This window comes from Nilaparvata lugens, chromosome 6 (assembly GCF_014356525.2).
Source record: "Nilaparvata lugens isolate BPH chromosome 6, ASM1435652v1, whole genome shotgun sequence".
Classification (NCBI taxonomy): Eukaryota; Metazoa; Arthropoda; class Insecta; order Hemiptera; family Delphacidae; genus Nilaparvata; species Nilaparvata lugens.
Genome location: NC_052509.1, coordinates 62,422,576 through 62,441,938, shown reverse-complemented (window position 1 = coordinate 62,441,938; position 19,363 = coordinate 62,422,576). Strand labels below are relative to the sequence as shown.

At 31.9% G+C, this 19,363-nt stretch overlaps 1 protein-coding gene across 1 annotated transcript; it reads left to right on the top strand.

Moving 5' to 3' along the window:
• The first annotated feature begins 3,084 nt into the window (after positions 1 to 3,084).
• On the top strand, positions 3,085 to 6,091 carry LOC111058584 (centrosomal protein of 78 kDa-like). The gene is made up of 2 exons (XM_039431637.1): positions 3,085 to 3,301; positions 4,105 to 6,091. Exon 2 carries the CDS (start codon positions 4,123 to 4,125, stop codon positions 5,713 to 5,715), a length of 1,593 nt encoding a protein of 530 aa, XP_039287571.1. The 5' UTR covers positions 3,085 to 3,301; positions 4,105 to 4,122; the 3' UTR covers positions 5,716 to 6,091.
• The last annotated feature ends 13,272 nt before the right edge of the window (positions 6,092 to 19,363 follow it).

Sequence of the window (19,363 nt, the reverse complement as noted above, 5' to 3'; positions counted from 1 at the left end):
TCCACTATTTTTAACCCATCAATACTGAACAATATATTGTACAGTTCAGTACTTACAAAAAGTTGTGTATTTTACCTTACATATTTATATTTACTCATTTTATTATAATATACTAGGTACTCATTTTATTTATCCTTTTTAGTAATCATTGATACTCACACTGCCAACTGTGGATAAAATTTCAATCTTATGAAAATGTGCTTATTTCCTAATTTTTTATAATGTATTTTTTATTCCGTACAACTAGCATGACATTAATTTATTGTAAGTTATTATTAACTTAGGAGACTATCATCTGTTAATAATGTAAATTGAAATATATTGTTGCGTGTTAATCAAAAATATGGTGTTATTTATTGTCTGCTGTGACCTAATGTAGTATTTCAAATCCTATTGAATGAAAAAGACTAAGAAATAGTCAAAAAAACACTGATTTATTGATAATTGGAAAGACCGGTTTCGGTTATTACACCATTGTCAATCTCTGATAAACTATAAAGTTTATCTCTGATAAACTATCTGAGGCTCATGTGGGCATCACCCTCAACTACACAAAAAGTATTTCAAATCCCTTAATGAATTTACTGTTTCTAGTTGAAATGGTGATATAAATTAATTTAATTTTATTAATCAATTTGGGAAGCGGTTTGACTCAGTGTTCACGATGGTATGCTTAGGTTAGAATCAAGCTCTTGGTACTCCCGTTGGAAGGGCGACCGCTTGAGCCAACTTCTTTGAATATGATTCATGCGCTGAAAAATCGCTTCCCGGTGGTTCGAATCGAAACCCATCTAAAATTGTAGGTCCACTCATCTCTCATTTTCATCCGCCTCATTCATTACCCACGCACAAGGGTAAGGCTCATGTGGTCATCACCTTCAGCAAGAAAATCTATTTCATTTGAAAACTCTTTTTACTCTTTACTGTTTTGTTCATGGCCCAGACTGCATCATTATCCAATCAGAATATCCTGAATTTACTGTACTTACGTTTTACTATATCCGTCTTTTTTTTGGTAGAGAGTTAGTGGGGAGGATATTTTTAATATTCTTTCCGAAGAATGGACGTTGATATGTCCAAAGCTCCGCCAATTTATGTAGATGCATAACAATATAATTATTATCTATAGTTATTATATTACAAATTGCTTTTTCATATCATATACAGTTCAATAATTATTTTCTTAGTCTATATTATGTTAATTCATCTATAATTTTGCTGTATTGTAAGCTATTGTATATAAGTGTATAAGCCAGTATATATTGTAATCTACATAAATAAAGTACTCAATCAATCAATCTTCCCAGCAGTCCTGAGGCTGAAGGAGTCGTCATATGAGAATCCTGTATAGTCTCCATTAACAGCTAAAAAACTCATTAGTATAAGTGATCAGTTTCACCAAGCTGGGTCAATTCATTTGAATATGGTCAAATCAGGTACGGTTTACAATGAGAGCACTGGAACTTATTATTTCTATGGCGATAGTCACTTTTGATAATTCCAGCGCATACATTTATTAAAGAGTAGAAAATTATTCAAATGTCTTGACCGAGCTTGTATGGTGAAACTGGGCATATGAATAACAATGACTATGTTGTATTCAGAACATTACCTAGGAACGTATCAATCTATTGATTTGAAATACATTTAAAGACTCAATTGGAATTCCATTCACCGTGTTTGTTGCATGAGCCGTGCCCGCTCCGTCACTGACTAGTTCAGTTTACTTTTTGACGGTGACGGTGCGGCCTCGTATGACATAGGGAGTGAAAAACTTATTGAAGAGATACGAAATTTTCCAGTTTTGTACGATCAAAGTGATGAGAAATATGGTTGAACGGAAAAATAAGTTAAAACAAAAGTAAAAGTAGAACAAAATGAGTTAAGTTAATAAGTTAAGGCGTAGGTATAATAAACATAATATAAATGTAATAGTTTGAATATTGAGTGGGTATTATTGTAGTTGTTTTTGTGTATCTTATATTGTTTTTCAGGTTTTTGAACTGAAATGAACTTTGATTCTAACTGTATGTTGAACCCTGCGTTTTTGAACTAATCCACTAAAAGCTCCCAACCAATCAAGGATTCAAATACCGGTAGATGGATTGATAGCAGTAGACTTTAGCATAATTTTGGTAAATATTATAGAAGAATAGAAACAACCCCCTCCGTTTACATAATAAATAATAAAATAAAAAACAAAAATTATAAAAGAAGGAACCCGTGACTGTGTCTTAAATTTTAAATTTAAAACTAATTACGTGTAAATGCAAAATGCAAAAGATAACAATTTTATTACTGATGTATATTTTTGATACATGACTGATGATGGTATTGTTATGCTCGAAAGATATAACAACAGTAAAATTCTCATCTTCTGCGTGTGTACAGGTAATTAGTTTAAAATTGAAAAAGTTAATTTTAAATCGGATGTAACGAGCTTTTTATAGTGTTATATTATTAACAATAGTTTTACACATTCAGAAATCGGAACACAATAGCACTACAGAACTGAGATTCGGCTGTCGCTGTGTTCTACCACCATCACCATGTCGCGGGCTTAGCCAATACCATAGAGAAACAATAGCGTAAGTAGATATCCCATGGTATAGGGCGTTTATGTCGCAAGTTTTATTGTTATCCCAAGCCGATAGTTCACATAGTTCTTTCCTATGACGCTGGTAGTCTCTCAAATTGTGCCATTCATACACTATCACCCCAACAAAACAGTAAAAATTGACAGTGATCGGCTTGAGATAACAGTAAAAGTTGCGACATAAATTCCCTATACCATGGGATATCTACTTACGCTATTGTTTCTCTATGCCAATACCTACTATTACTTGAAGTAAGGTAATGGCTTAGCTCGGCCGTACGTCGGCGCAAGCTCGGTGCGGTTATATGTGTCCCGGCCTTTATTGTTATTTTATCTACCATACTTAGCAAAACTTGAAAGATATCTAAACTTTGTTAGAAGAAATTAGAGAAAATGAGCTTAAAAATGTATAAATAAAAACGATAATAGTTTCAAATACAGATATGGCCATATGTTAAAAACTTATTTGAAACGTTAGTGTCTTAGCCTAATTAGGTCTTATTTGAAAAAAGATTCTAGAACATATGGCATTATATTCACAACCCTTCATAGTGAGTTATAAGCAAGTGGCAGATTGAATAATATTTTGTAAAATCTCCGAATAATTGATCTTGCAGTTTTGAAACATTTAAGCCCAATTTTCAAATATTCAAGTCTTTTATTTTTTTCATAGAAATTAATCATTGGTGCTCTATCAAATTAATTGTGAGTACTATATTATTTATTGGAATTCTAGAATCAATGTGTTGTGTTGAATATTTGTTTCTGGTGCAAACCAAAATATTTCAGGCTATTATGTGTTTCATTGTAGCTTACAGGATAAAATTGCTTTGGTGGATTTTTGAGTTACATAGCATATTATCAGTATTTCAGTAAATTAGCTCTAATAGTTTTGTTGAGCCACGTTTACACTGGAGTTGCCAACAAAAAGTTTTCTTTAAAACAGTTGTCAATTTTTTCTGTAGAGAACAATGTTTTTAGAAATTGGCAACAAATGCCAAAATTTGTTGAAATCTTAACAATTCTGATATGAGATTTGTTACTCTACTTACTATGAAACTATTTAAATTACTATGTAACATGCCTTTATTCTATAAAATTAGGTTATTATAACATAACAGTCATAACACTGTTAGAACTAGTGGGGCTGATATTCTAATTTATTCAATAAATTTAAAATTACACTTTCAAAAGAGCATAAAAGAGTTCTTTCCAAATCATGCTTATCAGTAGGCCTACACCTTATAATGTGATTATTGATTTCAAAATGCATAGCCTATTATGATAAATATAAGGTGTTTTTTTTTTTTTTTTTTTTTTATTCAACAAATGTACAGATACATTGAATAACGTCATACATAATAAAATAACAAAACACACAAAACAGTCAATAACAAATTCATCACATTGGTATTACCAGTATATATAATGATTACTCTAATTTGAAACACTATCATTTTATGTAATGTAAGAACATTTTAAATTAATTAAAAAAATATCTGTTTTAGGATAAAAACAGCAATAACATGATTAATGATTTCAACGATTTGTATGCCACAATTTGCAAAGAAAAGGAAATCAAACCAAAGGTCAAAGTTGGCAAGTACAATGATTTAGTCATAAATGCAAATACACTAGACGAATCAGAATGGAAGCCAGCACTGTATGCCCTTAGTAAAACTACCACTCTGCATTATTTCAAAATTACAACACGTAATAAATATGGGCGATTAAACAGTGCAAATGGGGAAAATTTTGCTGAAATAGCAATAATGAAACAACCGTTATTGGGATGCTTCTTTGTGACTATCAGACAACTTCTATTTAATTCAGAAATATTAACTTCGTTGATTATAGACGGGTTCCCAATTTCTATCGACTCCTTGAACATTCTGTGTTCAGGTTTAGCAAAATGTAGAATCCTACAAAATTTGGGTTTCACAAACTGCCAATTCGAAGACAGTTATAAAGGCTTGGAAATCGTTTGTCGACTGGTCGCTTCACATACTGGTTTACTGTGTTTAGATTTAACAGGCTGTGGAATTGACGAGAAGGGTGTGGAATGTATTTCAAAAATGATCAAATCTCTGCGACTTGTTAGAATGGGTGAACTCTGGAAACAGAGTTTGAGATACAGACATCCGGATCCTGAAATATTTCCAGGACTTCGTAGAATCACCCTAAACAAAAACCCAATGATAGGTGATGATGGATTTCAGATGATCGCTAATGAAATACTGGATGACCTATGGTTGAAAGCTATTGATTTGAGGGACTGTGGGATAACTCCTGAATCCCTCCAATGCATTTCTGAAGTATTACGGATCAACAGTATCATCCAAGTTTTAGATTTGAGAGACAATGATATTCCCTCTGATGTTCTGGAACAAATAAGATTTATTCTAAAGGGAAACAGTGATAATGAGAGGGATGAAGATTACTTTTCAATGAACACTTCAACTACCACATTATATAGGAGAAATTCAACTACTAGTTCTCTGTCAACCAAAAAAAGTAAAACTGTTGTTGAAAATGATAAAAAAGTAATTAACAAAGAAAGTTTAACCAGTATGAATAAAGCTTGTGTACAATTCAAATCTGAAGACGACCTTCAACGTGTAAATAAATTGATTGATACAGTAAATAGGTTGAAATCCAAGAGTGTACATATAATTAAACAACCACCAATAAATAGGCATACAAATGACAAAAATACAAAAAATAATAAACTACAAAACGAGTATAATTGTCAGAACAGGTTCTATTCAAAGCAGAATCAACAAAAATCTAGTAAAAACATATTAGATAATGAAACAAAAGTGAACGACAAAATAGATCAACAAAAGAGATCTCATAATAAATATGAATATTGTAAAATTGGATTTAACTCTTCGAAAAAGTGCCTTCTGAAACCCAAAACAGCAGATAGTAGAATTGGAATTGGACTGAAGCAGCGTTCCAAGTCACTGCATGGTGATGAGTTTCAAAAGAAATGCGTTGAGAGTGAGAGGGGAATAAAGGATAAAAATAGGAACCGAAATTTAGAAATACCGGTACATCGTTGTCGGACAATGCCTTTGAAACCAGTTGTGATCAAAAGAAAAACATCCGTGTGCTGATAATTTAAATTTCTATTGGAAAAAGAAGATTATTTACAGAAATGTCAACTGAAAATTGTTCATCAGGCTCATTGATTGGCTTGAAGCTAAATCAATAGAGAGAACTCATTAGGTTCAACTTATTCAGTTGAAAATGGATATAACTAAATCAAATGGAAAAGCTAATATGTCACATGGAAGAGTGGCAAGTTTGATAATCAGATAAATTACTTTCATGAATTACAGTACTGTGATGATTACTTTCATGAATTATTGTGATGATTTAAATGTTTTAGAATGCTTTTTTGTATTGTAATAACAGAAAAATTGAGTGGAAGAATGAACTGAAAATAGGCTAGTTACAGTAATCATTGTTTTACAGATTGTTCCAGTGGGAATTATTACATGTAGGTACAGTTGAATAAATTAAAGAGTAGAAAAGTCTCTAATTTTTTATTAATCCCTTGATTATTTAAAAATCAATATTAATATAAATATACATGTTTAAGCACCCCATTACAGTTATTCATAATATATATGATAACATAATGATAATATATCATCATACATATTAAGTATGATGATATATTTGGGTACCTAGATAATGAAAATTGTATAAAAATCGGATAACTATTCTCTCCTATCAAACCCAATTCCAGCTCATAGGCAGTAAGAAAATGATACTGTATGGAGGAAATCTAGTAAATCCATTCAGTATCACTGAATGTGTAGTTGAATTATGGCAGTTTTCCAACATCAAGGAAAAATTCGTGTGAATGATTTTTTAGGGTTTTTTATGTTTTTAAGGATATCAAAAGCTGTTTAACCACGATAATAAACAATTTATCTGATCAAAATACATCGAAAATCATCAATCAGAAAACTTTATAAAACTTTCCTAAAAAATTAATAAGTATGGAAAATAACTTGGCTCAACATTTTTACTCATCACCTTAAACCTGAGTATTGTGGCGCATCTTTGGAGATCCGAATCTTCTTATTTCAATTTTCTGCTTAGAATCATCTCTCTTTTTATTTTCTTATCTTGCAGTTACAAAATTGTCAATACAACTTCCTATTATGAATGGAATGACATTTTCTATAGATCGTATCGAAGTATCCAACCAGTCGACACGCTCCATGTCGACTGTCGACAGACATCGATCGAAAAATATCGATGTGATTCTCGAATCTGAGAAGGTAGTTCTCTGTTTTACTGCTAGATAGCAGAGGCTTTCTTAAAATCTTGAATAAAATCATTCCTGTGTTCAAAATGCAGAATTATTTTACTGGATATTATAAAACACTTTTGTACATATTCTTCAGTTATCTATGCTATCAGTATCATTGATTAAATTAGAACAAAGTAGTCATCTCTCATCATCATTCCTCTCACTCATTACCCACGCACAAGCCCAGCAGCTTATGTGGGCATCACCCTCAGTATTAGTATTATTATTAGATGATCGATGACCAATAACTTTGGTTCTATTGATGTACAAAATAAATTGTATAATAAATTATGTTCTGGAATGCATCAAGGAATCATAATGATAATTATTTTGTCTTACTAGCAAAAATTGATAGGATATGTATCCATCACTACAACTCAAGACCGCTACAGTGGTATCCAGCGGACATTTATTCATGATACATTAATTTTATTAATTTTTTTACTTATATTGTATGTTATTTATTAGATACTTGGTTATGAACTTGTGATGAAGTCCGAGATGAAATTCAGGATAGCTAAATTCTTGGAAGAGAGTTTATTCTATTTGATAAAATATAATCATTGAATTAATTGCGATCAACCTAAAGAAAAGTCACAGACATTCATAGTAATATTTTAATCCCTAATAATCATGAAAACCATTAGTACTCCCTACTCCAGTACGCTGTAAGATATTCAACAACTTTATTTTTCAACAAAATATACTTTTGTAACTGGGCACCCGCCGAAAAACCTTCGGGTTTAGTAGGAGGGGTAGGACCTTCAATTGTTTGAATTGTGAATAACAAATTATTTTGATTTAAAAAAAAAAATTAAGAAAGACGAAACTATCCACTTTCAATCAAGTCATGTCATTATTGATTACTGATCAGGAAACTCCTGAAATCCCTTAAAAAGTGTTCATTATTTTTGTAATTTATTCTCAAGTTTTTGTCAAATTGCACTTAAAATTTCTCTTCCCAATCTAATCATCATGTACATGGTGTAATAAAATGTAGACCTACCAGTACTACCGTACTTCTTTTCACCCCAGCAATCATGTGAATAAGTTCTGATGATAAATTTAACTTATTCTCTTCAAGTACGGTGGGTTTTATCATAGAGAAAAGATATCATAAGAAGATATTTCATAGTTTGGGATAGCTTCTTATGCTATCTTTTCTCTATGGTTTTACTTATTTCCAGAATTTATTATTATGACAATTTTTGTATTTATTTAGACCAATTTCTGTCTAAAATCTACAAGACATTTATTTTGCTCTTTCCAATTAAATCTTCATGTTAAATCTTTTATGAAATGAAAGAAACTAAGTCAAGTTAATTACCAAGTTATTTATTTATAATGAGTATACATTGTAACACAAACAGTTCCGTGCCTACTCTGCTATATATATATATATATATATTTTTTAATAAAGATCATTTGAATTTGAATTATTCAGTGTACGTACCTAGAATTCTAGGTACATTGAGTGTACCTGAATTCCACAATTTTCCATCAAAAGCAATCATGACAATAAATAGACTATTATTTAATATCAACTTTTTTCATCTATTTTCTTAAAATGATTAGGCTACATCAGAGCAATAAAGAAAATAAGTAACTACATTTGAATTAGTTCTATGAAAATTTTATTTCTTGAAATCATTCCTGCATTAGTAATTATACATTTGAATTAGTTCAATGAAAATTTTATTTCTTGTAATTATTCCTGGCAGAATTGAGTATTATTAATTTTTGCCTGCAGTGAGCCGTAATAAAACAGGCCTGTGCTTCCCATCGTGAGATGCACTTTGAACTGTCAGCTTTCCTCATAAACAATTATCAATGCTTCCCATCCTACCTATGCTGACAGTTTTATGTGAAACTCCGTACAACGGTCATTGAACCCGCCTGGCCACTTGCTGCGTGTGCAATTTACTCTCTCTCTCTCTCTCTCGTCTCTCCTTTCTTACTCTCTCAACCTCTCTCTTTCGTTCTCTCTTCCTCTTCCTCTCTTCCATTTCCACCGTATCAGTCTTCCCATCTTCCTGTACTCCAAACTTCCACACAAAATAATTTTCCTTCTTCTCCTTCTCAGCTTGCCACACCCTCGTCTTCATCATTCATCCGCATTCTAATAATTTTTCTTCATCTCTTTCTCTATTATTTTCTTCCGCATCATTCTTCTCTTCTACTTCCATCAAATAATCCTATCTTATCTACTCTATTTCGCAACTATCTCTCTTGTTTTCTATTATTTCTATTCTACTTTTCTGCCAGTTCTCATGTTCATTTCGCAGCTTCATCTCCCCTATTTTGCATTCTATTATTTTTCTCCTCTCTATCATTCTCAAAAATTATTCTCTATCCTGTAATTTGCAGCTCGACCTCTCCCATTTAATATTTACAGATGCTTCCATGTTTCATTCTTTTGAGTCCATCTGGTTTGAATTTGAATTCAATATTGAATTGATTATTTCATTCTTGTCTTTATTTTGAAGTGACAAATAATTCTATTACACATACAATAATTAATTCCATTCAGGTACGATCATGTAAATCTGCAAACGGTTAAATAACTGAAGATAGTTGGATAGTTTTTCTCTCTAAATATTGGCTACTCACTTGAAAGGGTTTGATAATTATGGAGTTTCCATCATATATAGAAAATTCATAGAACGATGATGATTTTTCTAATACGTATTGCTACTCTTTCATTTTCTATTATCTTTTGTATTGGAATTCAAATACCTTGTGTGAATTGTCTATCAAGAGTAACATTAACTTTTAATAAGTCTGTCAAAGTGCTATAAGAGGAACCAACCTCATTCTTGTCATTTACAACCGTTATTATCAGCTATATAATAAGAGAAAGTAGGGTTGTGTTTGTTCGTGTGTTCGTTTGTTCGCATCAAAACATGTCAACTTGTGGATTGCATACCGGAAAAACGGGAATGATTTAGATCTCCAAATTTTGCACATAGATTCTAAAAATATCAATCTCGTGCACCTGGAAGCCCAAATTTTAATTTTCCTTCTAGATTTTTCAGAATTAATGTTTAAATTTCATTAATGGTACATTCGATTTCATTAAAAAATCACCAAATCATATGGTCGAAATTAAAAAAGGAAGATCCGTTTCTATATTGCTTTCTACCTGAAAAACATAGTTTTGAAACTTCGTTTTCCTGATGCAATGTTCAGGCCTACACGACACGTGGCATGGATTATTAATTTTTCAGCTAGAACAATTTTTGAGACAAATGCTAAATAAACGTCTACAGTTTTATCAATATGAATATCGGCAATATGAAAACGCATGCAGTTAATATGTCTTTCAATGAAGGTGTTGTTATTTACATAAAGAAATATTATACTCTTCCATTTTTATTTAATTAAAATTTCAAAATTATTCGAGCCCTGATAGAATGCCTGACTCACTGTACATAGGCCTATTTTGAATTCTTCTAGATTTCATTACTTCAAGTTTTAAGAAAGACCCTTGTGAAGCACGGGTTACCTGCTAGTGTTCAATAAATAATGTATTGTATGTTTGGAGACTCAATGATTTTTGCAAGTATATCACCTGCACTGTAAGTTAGTGATCATCATCACTCCGCGTTACACTTCAAGTTAAAAATATTGTAACCCATTATCCCATAATAAGGAAATAAGGATTCTGAAAAGCTCAAATTAATTAGCACAGTTTATAATTCCCAGAAATCACGATTAGAACCTGGAGCAGTAGTTCCCAAATCTGGGGGCGGTTTTCTGTCAATTTTGCACGCGGTTTTCAGCAAACCGGGGGCTTCCTCTGCTTGTCAGGGGGGCGCGGCCCGTACAACATTCGAACAAGGCCTCACTACAAACCCCATACCCGTAGCTGGGCCTCTAGCGAGGCCTCGTGCATCCAAACTAGGACGCGGGTCAACGACCGAGCGTGTCCGACTGCGGACGCCGCCTGGCGGCCAAACTTGGAAGCTCGACGATCAATAGCGACCTAAAATAGTCGCCGCACTACACCGTTGCCATGGCAACTAGCGTAAAATATCGCGCCAATCCATTTTACTGGAACACTCGTAATAATCAGCAGATCGCAAACCGATACCAACCACCAACCACCCCTTCTCAGATTTACTCTGGATTGAATCTGTTATTATTTGTGTAAGTTACTTACTTGCCTGCAGGCTCGCTCCGCTCGCCATGTACACCCCCCCCACTGGGCCACAGGGGGATAAACCACTGAAAAGACCAACAGACTTCCATCATCATCCTGTGTTCCTACAGACGATATAATAAAGTTAGCTAAATCGTTCAATGATTGTTCCTTATTCCTAGAACTAGAATCCTGTTTTCCAATGGAATTCTGCCTTGCTAGGCAGGGAAAGATTTAATTAAATTCTTATGGGAGTGTTCACACATTGTTAATGTTAGTATTAACATTAATGTGAATGTGAAATGTGTAATGTGAATGTGAAACATGAATGTGTGTGAACACTGCCGCAAGAACCAATCGAATTCTTTTTCAGCCTAACGCAGCAGCAATTCATAAAAAACAGGACATTAATTCAATGTTTTTCTTTATATTTGTAACATTTTATTGTGTTTTATTTGTCTCGTAAATCTTTGTAATTTTGTTTTGTCTTGTTTTGTGTGTTTTTAATAAATTTAATAAATAGATAATAAAAAATAAATAAATAAATGCTACAAGTTCTATGAGAGTACAACTCATTATTGGAAGATGTCTGATGTTTCATGCTAAAAATTTATAATTTTATAAATTATAAATTTATAATTTTTAGAAATCAGAACTATATGTATGAATAGAAACTGGAACTATCTGTGAGGATATTTACTCGTCTATTTACATTTCCTGATACCTTTTTCACCTTCTCAAGGATTGAAGGTTTTCCTAGTACATGGATATGTTGGAAAAAACCCTTCAATCTTCAACCCTTTTTTTTTGCACCACTTTATTTTTATTTTGTTATAAAATGTGTATTGTTGTTTGCATGTATTCTTCTTGTTAATCTCTGTATCAAACTTGTATGTGTGTGTAAAAATAAAAAAAAATTGAATTTAATATATTACTGTCTATGTAGATCTATACTATGAGAATACAAGTATATTTTTACTAGCAGGTAAACCGTGCTTGCAAGGGTCCATTTTGAGACTTGACTAATTGAAAACTTGTAATGACATCTTGAAGGATTGAAAATAGGCCTATAACAAATCCTTGGCCAATTAAGATTTTATATGCAAAATTTCAAGTTAATCACTTCATTAGTTCAGACGTGATGATGCGTCAAACATAATTTTCCTTTGTTGTATATCCATACTTTTTCACTGTTAAAATTGAACTTGAATTTTAAAAAACTTTCGAAGTGAAAATGCACTTACTTTTGTATACAACAGGTCGAAACGATCGTCTCTATACAAAAGTAAGTGCATTTTCACTTCAAAAGTTTTTTAAAATTCAAGCTCATAATTTTCCTATCCCGTACAAGCCAGTTCTTTCCTTTATTATAGTATAGATTTACAAAGGCAAATAACCCTCCGGAATGGAGATCGAAAACAAATGGTAAGGTGGATGAGCTCAGAAAAATTAATCATTCATATTTTTGTCTTCCACCGGCTTTTTTGTCTGATTTTTCTTTTCCTCAAGGAAAAAGTCGACCAAACAAATAAATGACCTGCTTTAAATTCGGTCCAATGTCATTTCCTTGTTGTCGTCAAAGTTCAGAGACAGGGAAAATAATTCCAGATCCATGCGTTTCAAAGCGGAAGGGAGCGCAAAACTTTATTCCTGGTTCCTGGAATTGCTCAGTGGGATAATAGCGTTATAGTGAGATTCACTTTGGAAAGTCAGCATTCCTTATGAATAACATCAATGGTCACCATTCTACCAATGCTGACAAAGTGATAAATTGATCTCACTATAGCTGGAAGTTGAAGTCTTCGAAATGATTAATTGGGTCCAAAAAAAAGTGCAAAATTTATTGAAAAACGAAAATAAAATAAAATATTACATAAGGAGAATAAAATACATTTGATCCAAAAAATAAGGTGCAAAATTTATTGAAAAAAAGGAAAAGAAAATACAATATTACATAAGGAAAATAAATACAATCATATAAGAAACATTGAATCCAAGAGCTTGATTCTTGATTTCAGTAGATTGAATTAAAGCTGGTGGATTTTTTTTAGCTAGAGGGAAGTACTCAATAATCTAAAAAATAAGGTGCAAAATTTATTGAAAAAAAGGATAAGAAAATACAAAATTACATACGGAAAATAAATACAATCATATAAGAAACACTGAATCCAAGAGCTTGATTCTTGATTTCAGTAGATTGAATTAGAGCTGGTGGAGATTTTTTAGCTAGAGGGAAGTACTCAATAATCTAAAAAATAAGGTGCAAAATTTATTGAAAAAAGGATAAGAAAATACAAAATTACATACGGAAAATAAATACAATCATATAAGAAACACTGAATCCAAGAGCTTGATTCTTGATTTCAGTAGATTGAATTAAAGCTGGTGGATTTTTTTTAGCTAGAGGGAAGTACTCAATAATCAATCTTAGGAGGATTTCTATCAAAGAAGTGGTTAATATTATAGCATCTGTTGAGTTTAATTTATCGCTACCCAAAATTGATTCATACCCCATTCTTTCATGAGGCTGGGCGTACACCGGTTAGTCAAGACAAGACAAGATATGATCAGACACGTTTAGTCACAATACTTCACATAGTTGTTTATGAAGACATGTCTAATTGCAAATGATTAATCAGTGTAGGTTGCATCATAAGCAACAATGTGAAGTATTGTGATCAGACAAGTTTAGTCACAATACTTCACATAGTTGCTTATGAAGACATGTCTAATTGCAATGACTAATCAGTGTGAGTTGCGTCATAAGCTACAATGTGAAGTATTGTGACTAAACGTGTCTGATCATGTCTTGTCTTGACCAACATACTGTTGTGCGCCTAGCCTAAACCATTTATTCATTAACTATAGGCTCAGTTGATGGAATTCAATTTTATAATATACAGAACTGCATAGTAACGAATCACAAACCAAATTTAATGTTACTTATCAGTCCAGTGAAATGGTCATTTTTCAGGAGACTGCCCCGAAATAATTTTTCTCAACGGTTCTATATATGTATTTTGTATTTTACTTATATTAAGAAAAATACAATCCAGCATGTAAGATGGAACTTACGGAGCTCTGGAGTCACATAAATATTCAATTTTTCATAGAAATGTCATCATCAGAAGTATTATAATAATTATTATTAAACGAAAATCCAAATTATTTAATTCATGGAGTACATAGAGGAGACTTCAATTTATTTGAATAACCTCACTGCTTATGAATAATTAGCCTAATTATCAGATCTGCAGCATGCTCTTCGGGAATAATTACCGTACAGAAAACAAATGGATGACAACTTTTGTTGGATGAATATTAGTTTAGTGAGTGAAACAGATAGATAGATGAGTTTGCTAAGAGAGCAAGTGAAAGAGTGAGAGAAGCGAGAGAAGTAAGAAGCAAGAGAGAAAGGAATGAACGATATTATTTGAGCGAATACACGTGGCTTGCTGTGAGGTCAACGACCTCCAATGCCCGGATCCAATTTTGCCTCTCTTGCTTTGCTCTGCCATTGTTCACGATACATTACAATATTACATTGCAGCAATATTACATCAGTAAACTGTATTTACTAATCGAATTGAAGAATAAAGAGTATTGTGGAGCAAACCTAATTGAAATGCTGATGCTTGATGAATTTTTAACAGTTTGAATTTTATATGCATTGTGAAATATTTGGAACACACTTTCCATGAACTGCTACCATACTATAGGAATTATTTAATTTATCAATACACTATTTTGAATATTTTTAGGTCTATCTATATTAAAATGATTGCATTATAGTGAATCATCAAATGCAGAGTCTATGATTTTGGTGCCGTGATGAAGTTATGTGAATGAATACAGTATAGTGATATCAATTATCAAGCATGATTCATATTATTATAAAATGAATAATTATAGTTTTAATTTAATTAGTAAAATCAATTGTCAAATTTTGGAGTGGAATTTACGAGTTCGAGACTTGCAGGCTTGACTGATCAGTTCAAAATACAGTACAATTATTATTACATACTCAGTACACACAAAATATGCATACACAGTGAGTTGAGTATAGAACTATTTCAATCAAGTTGAATAACATGAAAGTTTATCAATAAAACTCTTGAATCAAATATTATGTAAAAGTTATTCTTCTAAAATAAGGTAATACGTACTTGGGTTTTTTTAATACAGTACAGTAATCAATGAAACTATTAGTACGCCATAGTGGAGTAGGTCAATTTCCACACAAAAAACACTGAACATCTAGAGGACACATTATTAGAAATTTTTATAGTAGCTAACTATTGTATGTAATTGTAATTTATCTAATATTTTCTTTAATTGATGTAGTAGTTTTAGTTTTATGGGGAAATAATCATTTTTTTATCTATTATTTATTTATTTAATACTGCTCTCTTTCTCAAGTAAAATTAATATAGGTTCGATTATTGATTATACCGTACATTATTATTTTCATGTATACTGTTGTCTTCAGAAGGTTGTAAATGTGCAGAATATAATACTGTAAATAATCTAGACCTGTAGAAATATTTGAATCCACCAGCTCACACAAATCAGAATCATGGTTTTTTTTTCTAGAAAAATGTACTCTCCTGAAGTATATTTTAAATTTATTTGTAAAAAGTACAAATGTATATTCATAATATGCTGTAAGATAAAGATAAGCGTCACAAAATATCCTTATCTTGTTAGCCTAGTTTCAATTTTTTTCAAAATATTTGAAAATAGCTCGTAACGACCAGATTAAATCGTTTGTTTAACAATACTAATCGTAATCGACGTAATAACCTACATAAATTATTATTACGTACGATTTTCTAGTCATATAAGTAACATTGATAAATTATAGTGAACTCTGCTCTCCTCTCATGATCTTGAACGATTCAAGAAGTAAAAATCATGATTTCCGAGGTTTTCATGAATTTCTCAGACATTCAAAGTTGAACACAAAACAAAGTTCAAAAACTTTGTTGTTCAAGAACATCAAAGACATTCAAAGTTCAATGACACATGCAGTATTTCTTTCTTAGTTCTCGTGAATAAAAAAAGTATATTTTTCTTCATTCAACTACGCTATTGTTGGGAAGGAGTTGAGTGTATTCTCTTATATTATTATATTATATTTATATATATATATATATATATATATATATATATATATATATATATATCTTATATTACATAGCCCAAGATGTCTATGGGTAAAGCCTAATGAATATAATAATGTCAAGCCTAATGAAAGAAGCCTATATGTTTTAATGTAATTTTCTAATATTCATTATAATTAAAAATTTAAAATTGTTTGTTTTATTCTAATTCATATTTTCCGATTTTGATTTGGTGTAGAAATTGAATTATAATATTTGGACAATTTGAAACTAAATTAGGAAATTGAAGAAGTTTTGGGCAATAGCCTGTTTTCTCTTTCCCGATCGTTGTATTGTTTTTGCTAACCTAATAAATGAAATAATATTATTTATAGAATAGAATAGAATTTTATTGATCCTTCAAAAATACATCAACTTCGTCAAAATTACATTCTTTTTACATCACTATGATTCATGAGTCAGTCTTAAAAATACAAACATAAAATTAACAAGTGACTATTGGAGCCAACAATAAATATATAAGTATGAGGGAAAAAAGGGAGAAGTGAAAGGATAGTAGGAGGAGATGTAGTAGAAAGACGCGAAGGAGGAGAAGGAAAAGGAGAAAGAGGTGGATAAGAAAGTAAAGGTTGCAGAGAGTGTTTGAGTATAGAGAAAGAAAGTTGAGGAGATAGAAACGGAGGAGAAACTTATGAGAGGATAATGATGGAAACTGATCGGAGAAAATCAGATGAAAAAAGAGGCCCTGAAAGGAGAACAAGGAGGAGAAAAGTGGAAGAAAATGGACCTATAGTGAGGTCCATCTCATCATGACAGTAGAAAAAATAGGAGAACAGTGTTGCCGTTTGTCTGCCTTGATTAATTATACTTCTCCATTGCTAAATACTAATTTGGCAACGTCGTTGAGCTAGTAAACGACAGTGCTATGTGTTTTGTGCAATAATAGACAAAGATAACAACACCAAAGTTAATCAAATACTGCCATTATAACGTGGACCTCACTATAGTAGATAAGAGAGGAAAAAGATTGAGAAGGCAAAGCAAAACAGTATTTAGATGAATGGTCAAAAACTAGGAAAAAAGGTAAAGATCTAGTTTAATGAGATTCACTTGCACACCAGTCAGCGAGTCAGCATTCCTTATATTAATGCTTTCAATCCAACTTATGCTGACAGTTTAAGATGAATCTTACTATAGTAGTTGGGTCCACTAGCAGTGTTTGATTAGCAATGGTATTGCTATCCTTGTCTATCATTCAACAAAGCGGATAGCACAATCTCTTTCTCGCTTTGCTCTGATCGTCTTTTAACAATGTAGAATAATCAATTAATCAACAAAATATTCTATCTTAATTATGAATTTATTGATAAATATAATTTCTTTATCTTTTTCTTTATAGGGCTACTTGTAATAAAAATAGAAAGAAAAATAAAAATCTCAGTACCTTTTTTGAATTATTTAATCACAACATGTTTCAACATTGATGCCATTTTCAACACTGATATCACTGAGATTTTTCTTTTCTTTCTATTTTTATATAATTTCTTGCTCAATAAAATATAATTGATTATTTAAAACGAGAATGAACCGTTAATATTACATCAATAAACCTGTATCAGCTGCCGTCCATAGAAGGCATTGACAATACAGAGGATCGGCAACGTTGTTCTCCTATTTTTCTCCACTGCCATTATAACGTGGACATCACTATATATATAGAGTACGGATGACTGCCGGAAAATTCTGTAAGAATTGACCCACTTGAGTTGAGAGCAGATTCACTTTGCACTGCCAGCATTGGTCAAATAGGAAGCGTTGGTGTTATTTCTAATGTGATGCTGACAGATTTAAGTGAATCCAGTGATCAGCAGCCGAATGCCTGGAATTCCAGCCACTTTTCCAGCAGTTGAAGTGAATTCGGTTTCCTTTGTCAACTTGGCCGACCGCCATAGATCTTCTCCAGTCTTTCCTGCAGCTCAAAGACCGCATTTAGTGAGAAAAGAGAGAAAAGAGGAGAAGCTCGTTGAAGCTCTCAAGAATTTGCCACCTCATACTCTGGTGTGATCTCTTCAACATGTCAGTAATGATTAAACGGGAAGCATGCATGCTATTGATGGAAATAAATATTGGAGGTTGCATTTCCCGTGCAGACAAATAATATTTGTATATTAGAAATCATCGAATTTCCATCTAGCTGTTTACCCTGTTGTCAATATTTGCAGTAGCAGAAGTCTTCGGGGTGATTTACAGCATTTAATTGGGATTTACGTTTAATTGACCGAACGAAGTGAGGTCTAAGATTCAAGTCGACGGTTTGGCATTTCTCTTAATGTTTAAATGTTTATATGTTGCGCATTTACGGCGAAACGCGGTAATAGATTTTCATGAAATTTTACAGGAATGTTCCTTTTTTAATTGCGCGTCGATGTATATACAAGGTTTTTGGAAATTTTGCATTTCAATGATAATATAAAAGGAAAAAGGAGCCTCCTTCACACGCCAATATTAGAGTAAAAATCAGACTATAGAGTTATTGAATGAAAAAGAGAAATTGTCAAAAAACCACTGATTTAAATCAGTGATTTAAATCAGTGGTTTTTTGACAATTTCTTAGTCTTTTTCATTCAATATGAATAATTACCACAATATCAACTTCTCAACTACACAAAAAGTATAGAATTATTCATCATAAATCAGCTGACAAGTGATTACACAGATGTGTGGAGAAGCCAGTCTATTGCTGTATTTCCATAAGGTATATTAGTCTCAATCAGGTACTTGTGGATGAGAATACTGCGTGAGGTCTACTGTTCACAGAACTACTAGTAATAATTATGCATGCTATTCATATGGATTCCTGTCAGATAAAAGTGGATAACACTTGGATGTTGACGAATCTTAACTAAAAAATGAATAAATGTATTAATAAATCAAAATCTTTACATGAATTATTTCAGACAATGGATTTTCCAGAAGGATAATTTGAAAAAGTCCGATGCATACTTCATTACAATAATTTGTAAAAGTACTGTAATATTGGTATAGGGATAGGACTTACGAAAAAGTTTGTAAAATTCACTTCCAATACTGTTATCATTGATTGATTTGGATGGAACAGTAGCATTGAAATATCGGGATAGCATTTTGTGTCCCGTATTGAATAAAAACTATTC